The sequence below is a fragment of the Capra hircus genome, chromosome 5 (genome assembly GCF_001704415.2).
Source record: "Capra hircus breed San Clemente chromosome 5, ASM170441v1, whole genome shotgun sequence".
Taxonomy (NCBI): Eukaryota; Metazoa; Chordata; class Mammalia; order Artiodactyla; family Bovidae; genus Capra; species Capra hircus.
The window spans coordinates 111,472,306-111,483,872 of NC_030812.1; the positions used below are offsets into that span (position 1 = coordinate 111,472,306).

The following is an 11,567-nucleotide window of genomic DNA, read 5'->3' on the forward strand; positions in this document are numbered from 1 at the left end:
GTTAGGGGCCTGAGGAAACCCCCATCCTGCTGATGCCCCAGAAGAGCTGCTTGTCCCCTGCCCCAGCCTGGATGGAGGGGGCAAGATCAGACCTCCCATGCCCACCCCGTGTCACTCTTCCATGACTGTTACCATAGTTTTATAAAAAGGCCACACATGGGTCCAAAAATCGACTTCCCCATTTATCAGTTTTATGAATTAGCAGATAGTCTAACATGGAGGCCATTTCTCAGTTGTACTGTGGAGATCATACCTGTTATCATCAGGTTGTTGTGAGGGTAAAACAAAATTCAACAAACACAGCCGCCCTCTTCATCCCATGGGCCTTGCGGGGCTGGTGTGCATCCCCGCTGGGGAGGAGGTGCCAGGTCCACAGTAGAGGAGATGGTGGAGGGTAGAGGAGATGGCTGAGTTCCTAAGAAAATCAGCAGATGGCAAGGCAGGGGGCCAGCTCCTCCCCAGGCCCAAGCTCAGGTAGGCCGCTTCACCCCTGAAGCACCTCGGGAATCGTCCGGCCAAGAAGCACCAGGTTTTTGGACGGAACCTGACCTAGGTAGGCGCTTCTCCTCCTCGCCCACTCCTAAGGGTCTAGCAGCCTGAGCTGGAGAGCAGGCTGGAGGCTGAGCCCTCCCTGGGCTGCTGTTCCACAAGCAGGTGTGTCCTGTTTTCACCATTATAGGCAGAGGAAGCGGGGCAGTTCCCCACCTCATGGAACCGGTTTCCAGCATGGGAGTGGGCACCCCAAAGTGTCCTGTGCTGATGGGCTAGGTGATAAAAAGAGGCCCGCAACACCGTGACCCTCCAGGGGCTCACGTGAGGATGGCCAATCATTTCTCGAAGCTGACAGTCGTCACTTCCAACTCTCCCTCTCCCAAAAGGGGCCCCGGAAACAAAACAAGCAGGGAGCCAGCAGGTTATTATATATCATGCTTTTAATACAAACTTAAAAAAATCTGGAACAATATAAACTGTACAGATTTGATCAATCTTGTTTTGTTTTTAAACTAAATCTCTAAACACACCAATGTTCCATTCCAAAATATTGCACAACATTCTGAATACAAAATGCTTGATTGTATTCCTCCTTCACTAAAGAAAACAAGTTCATTACCCTGCTCCCCCAAGCTCCTCTGCGTGTTGCCTCAATGCCCCCCTTCCCATCCCTAGGGGTCACACTAGAGAATCTACAGCTCACTGCATTGAGAAAAAGACATCATTCTGGACTAAAAAGTTTACATTCTTTACAAGACAATCCACCTTTTGATTTGTTCCTGGGAAAGAGGGGTAGACAGAGAGAGGATGGGGAAAGGGGAGAAATAGGTTTTATTCTCCTCTTTTTTTATTTTAAAGTTTGTTTTTCCTGAAAAAATATCTTTCTCTCCTCTTTTTAAGAAAAAATCTTGAAAAGAAAAAAATTACGTTTTTTACGTTAGAAATATACATATATTATATATACCTCTTACATTTTACAAATGTAGCAAATTATTCAATACAAACGGACACCAAAAAATGTAAAAAATAAAAAAAAAAAGTCTTCCTACGAAACCAGGTAAATTAGTGCAGATTTCGGTTTTCTTAAAAAAAATAAAATTGAAGCAAAAATGCCTAGATTTGAGACAGACACACTGAAGTGGGCCCAAGAGCCCAGCCCAGGAGTCATGCCCCTGAACACACATTTTTTCTTCTTATTTCAAAAGACACTAAGGGGTTGGTCTCCCCCTCCCTGTATGTGGTGAGAAACGAGCCGACCGGGTGTGGCGGGTGCCTGTGTGCGTGAGTGTGGGGGGAAGGGCTGGGAGGGGGCATAAGGCAGCATCCAACCTTTCCCAGAGAACAGCCTGGGCCTGTCACCTGTGCAGGAGCTGAGGGCTGGGGAGAGGGTGGCCCAGATTGGGCTGGCCCCTGAGAAGTCTAGGGGGACAGATGGTGCTGGGCTGAGGAGCCAGGGCATTGCCCTGCTCAGGGAGGTAGAGCTGGTGCCCACTGCAGGGAGAGGAGGCTGGCAGTGTCTGTCTGGGTGGGACCCACTGCTGCAGCAGTTGCCCACTTGGGGTCACTGGGGTGTGCCAAGGGCTTTGGGACTTTCTGGGGATGGGGCCCCTGGTGCCCACACCCACTTGCCAAAACGTCATGGTGTGGAAGGCTAGCCTGTTGGGGTCAGGTCGAAAAAAACAACTTCTCTCCAGCAGAGGTGGGGGTGGGGTGGGGGCCACGCGCCTGTCCAGCCCATCACGTCCTCAGAGCATCAGGGCCCAGGGGGACTGGGTCGGGCAGTGAGGTTCCCCAGCAAGCAGAGGAAGAAATGTACTAAAACAACAACAGCCCAAAGATCAGTCTCAATTCAAGGCTTAGGACTGTCCACTGCAGGTGCTGACCCCAAACTCCCATCCCCTCCACCCCAGGTCCTCAGGGGAGCAGTTCCTACCCTGCGCTGAGGTCACACAATAGGAGGGTCCGAGTCCAGGGACTTCTCTTAGGTATCAGAGACTGGATGTCTCCTTAGCCCCTCACTGCTAAACTTTTCTTTTTTTTTTTGGTCAAAAACAATCGAAAGTGCAGATCCCTCCGCAGCTGGGAAACCAGTGGTTTCTGCACTGCTTTGCCCTGGGGGTGTCAGGCTCAGCCAGACTCACCCTCCACGTGAACCACGGAAGGACCGACAGCACCCCCTCAGCCCTTTCCCCAACCTCACACAGAAATAAGCACTTGCTGCAACCCAGAGTCACACCTAGAGACCAAGTTTCACATGGCTTGGAATCCCATACAACAGCACAGCAAACCACGCACGCATACCACCGACACTCACCCCACCTCCCTGCCCACCAGCCCAGGAAAGGGGGGGCTGTAGGAGAGGCCGCCTGTGCCAATGGCTGGGGCTCCAAGGGCCTCGGTGACTGTCTGGGCCAGGTGGGAATGGTGGCGTGGGGCCACAGGGCAGAGATGAAAGGGACACCAGCCAGACTGCTAACCTCCCTGGAGTCACAGACATCAGCTCAAGGGGGGAGGGTGTCAGGCGGCCAGCTGGCAGCTCCCTAAGGCCCAGGCCGGAGAGGGGGCAGGGGCTGGAGTCAGACCTATTTGGGTGGTAGGGCCCGAGAAGGCCTGATGAGGTTGGATGGCTTTGAGTCAGAGGACAGCTGGGTGATGGAGGCAGTGACACGGGGCAGTCTCTCCCTGTTCTGAGGAGGGCTGGGCCCCAGCTGCAGTTCTTCCTTCCCTGTGAGCTTGGACAAACCAGCTTTAAACCAGGCGTGTGAAGGAGGGAGGGAGGGAGGGAGCAGGGAGCAGCAATTCACATCTGGACCATTCTTAGCACAGGAAGCCACTAATTAAAGATGTTATATAGAAAACTACATGTAAAAAAGAAAAAAAAAAAGAAATATAAAACCCAAACCAACCAAATAAATCAAGAGGCAGGCAGGAAAACAGCAGGGGGGGCCGAGTTAAACCCAATTCGCTGCTTCGGAAGCCCCCTCCCACTCCATGCCTGGGCTGGATCTTGTTTCTAGAAGTTAGAGTGAGAAGACTGGAAATCTTGTTGTGTTATCTTGCTTTTCCTCTCCTTTTTTGGCCTTTCCTTTCCTTTCTCTTTCCTGTGGTCTTGGGTGCTCCTGGCCCCGTGGGCAGGTAGGCGGTCAGTTGGCCAGCACGACGGGCTGGAATGGCTGGCTGGGATACTGCATGGTGTTCAGGTTGTAGCTGAGGCCTTCCACGAAGGGTGTCTTCTCCAGAAAGAGGCTGTTGGCACCACCACCAAACACCTGGGCCACGTCGAAGCTGCTGCTGTTGCAGGTGCCAGCGCCGCTGCCCCCAAAGGAGGCCGGGGAGCCACTGCCTGGGCCATCGGCCCCGTCAAAGAAGAGGCTGGGCGAGCCACCGCCGTTGTACACGAACTCCTTGGCGTTGGGTGAGAGCTGGGACTGAGGGGCTGGGTTGGCGGTGATGAAGTTCAGTGAATGCAGGGACAGAGAGAGGCTCTTCTGCTTCAGCAGGTTGTTGGTGGGAGAGCGGGCCAGGCGAGGCTGCTGCTGTGGGGGCTGCGGGCCGCCTGCACCCCCGCTGGCCACCCCACCCCCACCTGTGGCCCCACCCCCCTTCTTCATCTTGGTGGAACCAAACTTGGTGGCTGCAAAGGAGGCGGTGGTAAAAGTGATGGGCTGGGCCGAGCGGGGGATGAAGGTCGGGCTGGGTGACTGGCCAAAGGACGGGGATGGGGAGTTGGACAGGGAGCTGTCCTGGCTGCCGATGGGCACGAAGACCTGGGCGTCAGGGTTGAAGCTGCTCTTGATCTCCTTGTCCAGCTCGGGGGCAACACAGCCCTCACTGTCATCCACATACAGCACTTTCACAGCCCCCTTCTCACCAATCTGGTAGGACACCTCGAAAGGGTCAATCCACACGCTCAGCTCCTCGGGCACATTGGCCCGCACGTCCTCCACCGCCAGGCCACTCCGCTTGGCGGCCAGCTCCACCACGGGGTCCACTATCTCCCCGATGTGGACACAGCGGAAGCCAGAGCCCTTCAGCGGCTTGTCGGGGTACCAGTGGCCTTCATATTTCTTTTTCAAGAGTCGCTCAAGCTCCTCGCCAAACAGGTCTGCCCGGCGCCGGGGCAGCTTGTTGTACAGGTAGGAGATGATGAAATTCAGGGCTACTTTGATCTCCAGCTGCATGGTCTTCTCCTAGGCAGAGAATCAGCGCAGGTGCGTGCACAAGTCGAGGCGAGAGGTAGGAAACGTACGGTGAGCAGCCCTGGGTTCCAGACAACTCTGAGAAACGAAAAAGAAAGGCTTCATGAGTGGACATGCAGAAAGCCGGGGGGTGGGGGGTGGATGACACCGAAAAGGCAGAAACCCGTAGGCCCAGGGTCCCATTTCTGCCCCACTAGTGGCAGGCTCGTATGTGAGGCGGTGGGTAGGCCACTTTCTTCTCAGCCTTCCTTTCATCAGTGACATGATATTTCAGGAGGCACTTGATAAATATTTTAAGTAATTCTAAAGAAATAGGGGTGCTGTGGTTTCCACTATTTTGAGAATTCAGGTCACTGTGAGTGACACCAAAAAAAAAAAAAAAAAACCACCAAAAAACTGAGCTCCTAAATCAGAAGGAGAGGGGACGGTTCTTACTAACTGGTTCCCACAATGTCGCAGGGAAGTTGTACTCCCAAACTGTCACAGGTTAAGACAGGAGTTTAGACTCTTCATTTCTCCCCCTTAAATGAAAAGTGATACGGGTCCCTGAATAGGAAGTAGCACCACCAGCATTTCATGGGAGGCTGATATCCAGTCATATCCCATTTGCTATCCTGGGCTCCCTGGGTGTGTATGTGCTCTGGTTCACTCGGCATTTGCAGAACTGATTTTTTTTTTTTTTTTGGCAGAACATGTAACCAAGGTGTGCATTTCCATCCAGATAAATCTCCAAGAACAGAGTCTGGAGCACAATTCCCCCCCAAAAAGCCAAGATCTATCACAGTCAGACACACAGACCAACAAGGGAACTGCTGACTAGGGGCTGCCCCAGAGAAGCAGAGGAAAGGAGAGGGGAGCAAGGCTTTTAGGCAAACAAAGCCTCAGGAGCAGTACTGGTGTGGCCTCAGGGAAATCTCTGCAGTTTCTGGCTGTGATGGGGCGGGGGGGGGGGGGGGGGCAGAGAGAAGAAATTTTCCATCACCCTACAGCCTCCAGCTGGGGACCCATCATCACTCAGACTCCCAGGGACTGCCTGACCACCTGTCCTTGGCACTGGACCAGATTTATCAAGTGTTTGGAGATCCCTGGAGAGGAGGCAGCCCAACAGAAACACTCAGCTTGTTATTTTGGGATTCTCTCACAGCCAGATCCACAGAGGTCAGAAAGGTTTATTCCTAAGGTCTGGGCCAGCCTCATTTCTCAGGAAGACGATCTGTGAGGTCCTGAGAGCAGTGATCCTAATCGGCTCGCTTTCTCCACAAGGGTAGACCCAGGCCCCTACCGTGGGAGACCTGAACTGAAAAGGGCCATCTTTGAGGCCGACAGAGTCAAAACATGTGCCCCGCCAGACCCCTGGGTGTGACTGTGGTGCTGAGCTCAGACCAGAAGCAAGACTCATTCACCACCCAGGACAGGCATCTTCTGTCCCTGGAGCTGGATTTTTGACTAAAATCCCTTTAGGGTCCAGCACAGAGTATCCAGGTGCTCACTCTAGGCGTGAGGATCTCAAGCTTTCTGAACACTTGCCCCAGCTCACTACACTGCAATTGTAGGGTCTGGGCCCATGGTTCCCTGGGGGCACTTTAAGGAATGAACTCTCAGGCAAAGCTCTCTGAGGTGAGTATCAGAGAAAACGCACTGGGTCAGTAGGGAGTATCTGATGACACTGGCCAAGTCTAGTGCCACCCTCATCTCAGGTCTGAGAGGTCACGGGCAGCATCAAAATAAATGCTACGAGCGTGGCCTCTCCAGAGCCCTCCACAGGGAGGCTCAGGGCTCAGGAGACCTTTGTCTTCTCCTCTGTTCCGGCCTCCAATACAGACTTACTCTCCATATGTCTTCAAATGCCTATTCATGGTCACCAACGATTAATTCCAGTGTCCCTCTAGGTTTAAAGAGAAGAATGGTAAAGAGAAGCAGCCTTCTGTTTATGAGGACTGACTTCACCACCAGATGCAAAGCTAGCCACTGGGACTATGCCCCCCACTCCCCCAAGAATGGAGGTCTGTAAGGGCCACAGTGACCCACTAGGAGAGTCCAACACACAGGAAACTAAAGAGCTGTGCAGAAAGTTGGCACTGATTCCCAAGAACGGGCCTGGATTTAAGGAGACCTTGAACATGACATACGACACTTCTCCCAAGGCACCATATGGCCTCTTGGTATGCCACACGGTCCAAAAGGGCTCCTGTACCCATCTATGCCTTCTCAAACTCTACTGCCTAACTGCCTTCCAAGTCACCTCCTCTGAACAGTTCAGTATCAAAATGGGAGCGTTTTAAATGCAGGCCAAAGTCATTGGGAAATAAGCCTCCCACCTCAAAATACAATAGAATCACTGTCATCAGCCCTGCCTAGCTAGCCATTTTCTGCAGCATAAGCAACTAACGCTGCACACCAATTTATACCTCAGTGATGCTGCTGCACAAATAAGGAAGTATATAATGCCACCTTCACTTCTTTAATTGGAGAACAGGCCAGGCCAGATGGCTGTGGGGTGGAACCTTAGAAAAATGCCGGACAACCAGAATAAGCTTTTCTGCTTTATCAGCTCAGGCTCTAATTTTGACTTCAAGAAGCTTATGGAACAGAGGATTAAAGTACTACTGCTGTCTTTAACTAAAGACAGGAGTGAACGCTCAGATCAGTTTGTTCATTTTTTCAAGGCTATTGTACAAATTCTAACGCTTATCTACTAAATATTCATACAATGTGGTAAAATTAGAAAGCTTAAAAGTAAGGACCTTTCAATAAAAGGAACAAGTAGATTTAAGGTAAACCACAGGAGAGGACTCAAAGACTTTCTACAACTCTGACTCAGGTGCAAACGGCAAGAAAAGTGACAAAAAGGAAAAAAAGACTAAGTGCTTAACAATAGCAAAATTGACCTTTTGTCATTAAAAAACAGTTGAAATAGGAGATAAAAATTCTGTCTGCTTTTACTTTTTTAATATTTATTTTTATTCATTTGGCAGCATCAGGTCTTAGTCCTGTCATGTGGCATCTAGTTCCCTGGCCAGGGATCAAACCTATGCCTCCGGTATCGGGCGTGCAGAGTCCTAGCCACTAGACCACCAGGGAACTCCCTGTCAGATTTTATTTAGGATTTCATCCTCTTTCACTTGCTTTACTTCCAGCAATAAAGTTAATCCTGGATTCAGATCCCTGTGTTGGCTTGTGTTTTAAAAGAGTAAGTGCTCAAGAGAATGTCAAAAAGCGGGGGAAGAAAGAAGCTGAAAGGTGGCTGCAAGTCAACGATATGGTAATGGAGACGCCAGAGAAGTGACAAAAACGTGAAGGACAGTTTTCAGAAGAAAAAGTTATCTTTTAAAGGCGAAAAAGAGGGACGGTGAGGGAACCCACTGGGCCCCTAAACTCTGAGTACGTGTAAATTCAGACACCACAAGCCTTAACATCCAAATCGTCCTACTGGATTCAAGTGAGTGTTGAAGGAGACTCAGCGATCTGTTTTGACAAGGCCAGTCGATGTCATTAACCGGGTGCTGGGCAGTGGGGGCCTGGCTCTCGCGGGACAGGGGGTGGCCCCACCCCACTGGTCTGGAAGGCGGTGGCCCAGACGGCGGGTGTGGTTGAAAAGCTTCCAGGACTTGCGGCGACCGACCGCAATACCCCGCCCAGTGTCTCACACTACGTCCCTCAAACATGGACCGTGCGAGCCCAAGCCGGCATGCAAGCTCCTTCCAACTAAGAGGGTTCGTCCTATGCAGACCAGGTTTCTCTGAATCCAGGAAGACCTGACGCCCCAACGTAAGACGGGCGGGCTCTTCATTCTGGGAATTGTAGTCTTTAGAAACCTCACGCTCAGGTTGGAGCAAATGACCTACTTTTTCTGCACACTACATTTCCCTGCGTACTTTGCGAAGACTCAGACAGGGAACTACGCATGCCCGACGGAGGGTGGGAGAATCCAGGAAAAGTTTCCGCTGCACATGCGCGCTGTGGCAGGCTGGCGCCCCCCCCCCCTTCCCCGCCCACGGCCTAATACATTTTATATAAATTCTATCCTTAAAGCCTACTCTTCGTATTGTATCACCCCACCATATCCAAGTCTCGGCTTCTCAAGAAACTAAACTTTTCCTCCTTCTGTCTCTTCACTGCCTCGCATGACTGCTGAATTAAGGATCAGCTTCTAATGAGTTTTTTTTTGTTTTTTGTTTTTTTCTGGGTGAAGGTGGTAGGCTGGGATAGATAGGGTCACATTCCTACTCCGCCTCAAACCCCCGCCACTTTAATCAGTATTCTTTGGGCTCGGTGGCTTCCTTTTGGAGTTGCTATAGAGCTGGTGGGTTCGAAGAGAAAAGAGCCTTTTCCCCTTAATGCTCAGCGGGCTCCGCTGCAGCACCCTCAGCCAGGAACGGACAGGCAGAAATTCAACCAGTTCTCCCGTCCTCTCGGCCAAAGAAATTCCCAGTTTTGAGCTTCGGGAAGGCGCTGGGCCGACAATCAAAAGGCCCGACGCCAGCAGGGCCCAAGCCTCACTCCTCTCCTAATCCAAGTCCGAGTAACCGGAGCCGGCTAGGTAATGGGAAAGAGTTCCCGGGCAGGGAAGGAAAAACGGTACATCTGACACCTGAACAACATCTTTTAATACTTAAAATTGTTGATGAGTCTCCTCCCACTGAAAGACCTGCGCTATGGACCAGACTTACCGGATCCTAGGCAAAGCTCCCCTACAGGGTGTTAAACCTCCCTAATCCTTCCTCCCACACAAGCTTCTTTCCCCTCTCTGCTTAAGAGGGGGATGGGGGCAGGCATCCAAGAAAGCAACAGGGGTGTTTTTCTGCTGTTAAGTCAAAGATGAGGGACCCTTTCCATGGGTAGGAAGGCGGGGGAAAAAAAGGTTAAGATACTGAGCAGACACCTGGGAACCCCCTCGGCTAGCCGCTAAATTGTCGCCTGATGTGTGGCGTTCTGGCTCTTCTAGGGGGTGAGAAAGGGCTGCCAGCTGTCGCTCGTCTCTCTGCTCCCTCCTCCCCCTCCGTTTCTGGTCAAGGGCACAGTCCATCCTCTGGACAGGAGCTTAGGAGTAGGGCTCTTCCTCTGAGGCGTCTCACCAGGTCAACCAGTATCCACTGATACTGCTGGAAGGGTACTTTTTTTCCGCCCAGTTTTCCCTTGAAACACTGACGAGGATAAAGAGCTCAAGCCAAAATGGTGAATTCTGGCTTGGAGACCAGAGGACAGTCATCACTGACCGGTCCAAAAGGGGGTGTGTGTGGGGGTTGTCCATTCTCCATCCCTTAGGCTCCACAGGGCTCAAAATAAACCCTATTAATTATTACCACCACCCCCCCTCTTCCCCGCACACGGGCAAAGGAGGAGCAAAGCTAGAAGGCCTGGATCCTCTTCCTTCCTCTTGATTTATTTAATGGTGTTGAGAGTTATGTTTTGGGTGGGGGGCGGGGAGACAAGGAAAATCTAGCGACTCTCTAGGATATTAAGAACGGAGGGAGGAAACGCACCCCACCCAGGAGGTGGTCACAGTTGAAACTGGGAGAGACAGACTGTGGGATACCCCAGGATCAGAGCGAAAGCGAGGGAAACAGGAGCACGGGCAAAACGTGGGCTCCAGTGGGAAGGTGCAAAGGGGGGAAAAATGCTGGCCAGGTGTAAGGGGGTGCGACAGCAACGTGGAGCGTCCAACAGCGCCAAGAGCCGGAGTGGAGAGAGGGTGGGGGAAAGCATCTCCTGCCAGTTTGGGTCCTTGGGGGGGGCACCCCACCCCCCTCCGCCCGCACGGCCCCCATTCACTCACTCGGGTCTCCGCCGCGGCGGGGCTGCGTGCCGGCCGCGGGGCGGCTTCTCCCTCCACGGTGTCTCCTGCGAGCCGAGCGGAGGTCGTTCTCCTTTTCCTGGGCACCGCCGGGCCCGGGGCCGATGTGCCCTTTGCTTCGTGGAGGGTTGGGGGAACGAGTGAGAGGGGCTTATGGGCTATGATTCTCAGTAATTCTTTCCGCTTTTTTGGAGGTCGGGCTCAGCAGCAGGGCGGCGCGCGGCAGCGGGGGGGGTGGTTGTTGGTGGTGGTGGTGGACGCAGGGCTGGCGGGCCAGCCGGCGGCGGCGACGCCGCGGGGATGGGAGGACCAGGAGGGTGGCTCGCGTCGCGGAGCGGAGGACGGTCAGGGCTGTGGCCGGAGGACGGTCTTGCCCTTCTGGCTGCGCGTCGCCCGAGCCGCTCGCTTCTCGCCGCAAAACAACGACTCGCACCTTCCCGCGCCCCGGTCCGAAGTGAGCAAAGTCAATGAAAAGTTTCACCCTTAGCAACCCTGCGCACGGATCCGGCTTCCCCACCCCTGCGTGATGCGTCCCTCCGCCCTGCAGGGGCGTGGCCCGGCGCCCGGCCGGGACTACTTCCAGGCCGGCTGGCGGCTTTAACCCCTCCGGGCGCGCGGCCAGGTGCTCGGCGAGGAACCCGGCGCTGGCCAGGCCCTCGCCCTTGTCCTACCCTCTGGTGGCTGGCCGGCCCGCCTCATCACTCAGCTCCCTCCTCGCTCAGATGTCTGCGAGGCTGCTTCTGGCCGGCCTGTGTCACGTGGGCCGTCTCCCCTCCCCATCACGACTCCGCATCGTAGTTTATTTTTTTTTCTTCGTGCAACACCCCCCCCCCCACGCCGCGCAAAACCACTCAAATCGTGCTTATCGTGTAAAAGTGTTTCCCGAGGTTAGACAGCAAGTTCGAGAGGGCAGGGGTGTCTGGCCTGGGGCTGCGCGTGTGCTCACTTGGTGTGTTGGCTGAATGGGTGTGTCGCGGGAAAAGGGAGACTTTTCCCCCCTGTGTCTTTCGGCCCTGCACCTGCACGGTTCGGTTTTGCTCGGCCGAACGGTCCCCGCGGCCACCTCAGCGAGTCCTTCCGGC

General features: G+C 53.4%; 1 protein-coding gene across 1 annotated transcript; it reads right to left on the reverse strand.

The window, feature by feature from the left end:
- Nucleotides 915-10,992, reverse strand: TOB2 (transducer of ERBB2, 2). Its single transcript, XM_018048822.1, has 2 exons — nucleotides 10,468-10,992; nucleotides 915-4,769 (listed from the first exon to the last, which is right to left on the reverse strand). The coding sequence occupies exon 2, from the start codon at nucleotides 4,671-4,673 to the stop codon at nucleotides 3,636-3,638; it is 1,038 nt and encodes a 345-aa protein (XP_017904311.1). The 5' UTR covers nucleotides 4,674-4,769; nucleotides 10,468-10,992; the 3' UTR covers nucleotides 915-3,635.

What these genes read in the sequence shown, in the direction of transcription:
- TOB2 (XM_018048822.1), bottom strand. Translation starts at nt 4,673, where the DNA reads ATGCAGCTGGAGATCAAAGTAGCCCTGAATTTCATCATCTCCTACCTG.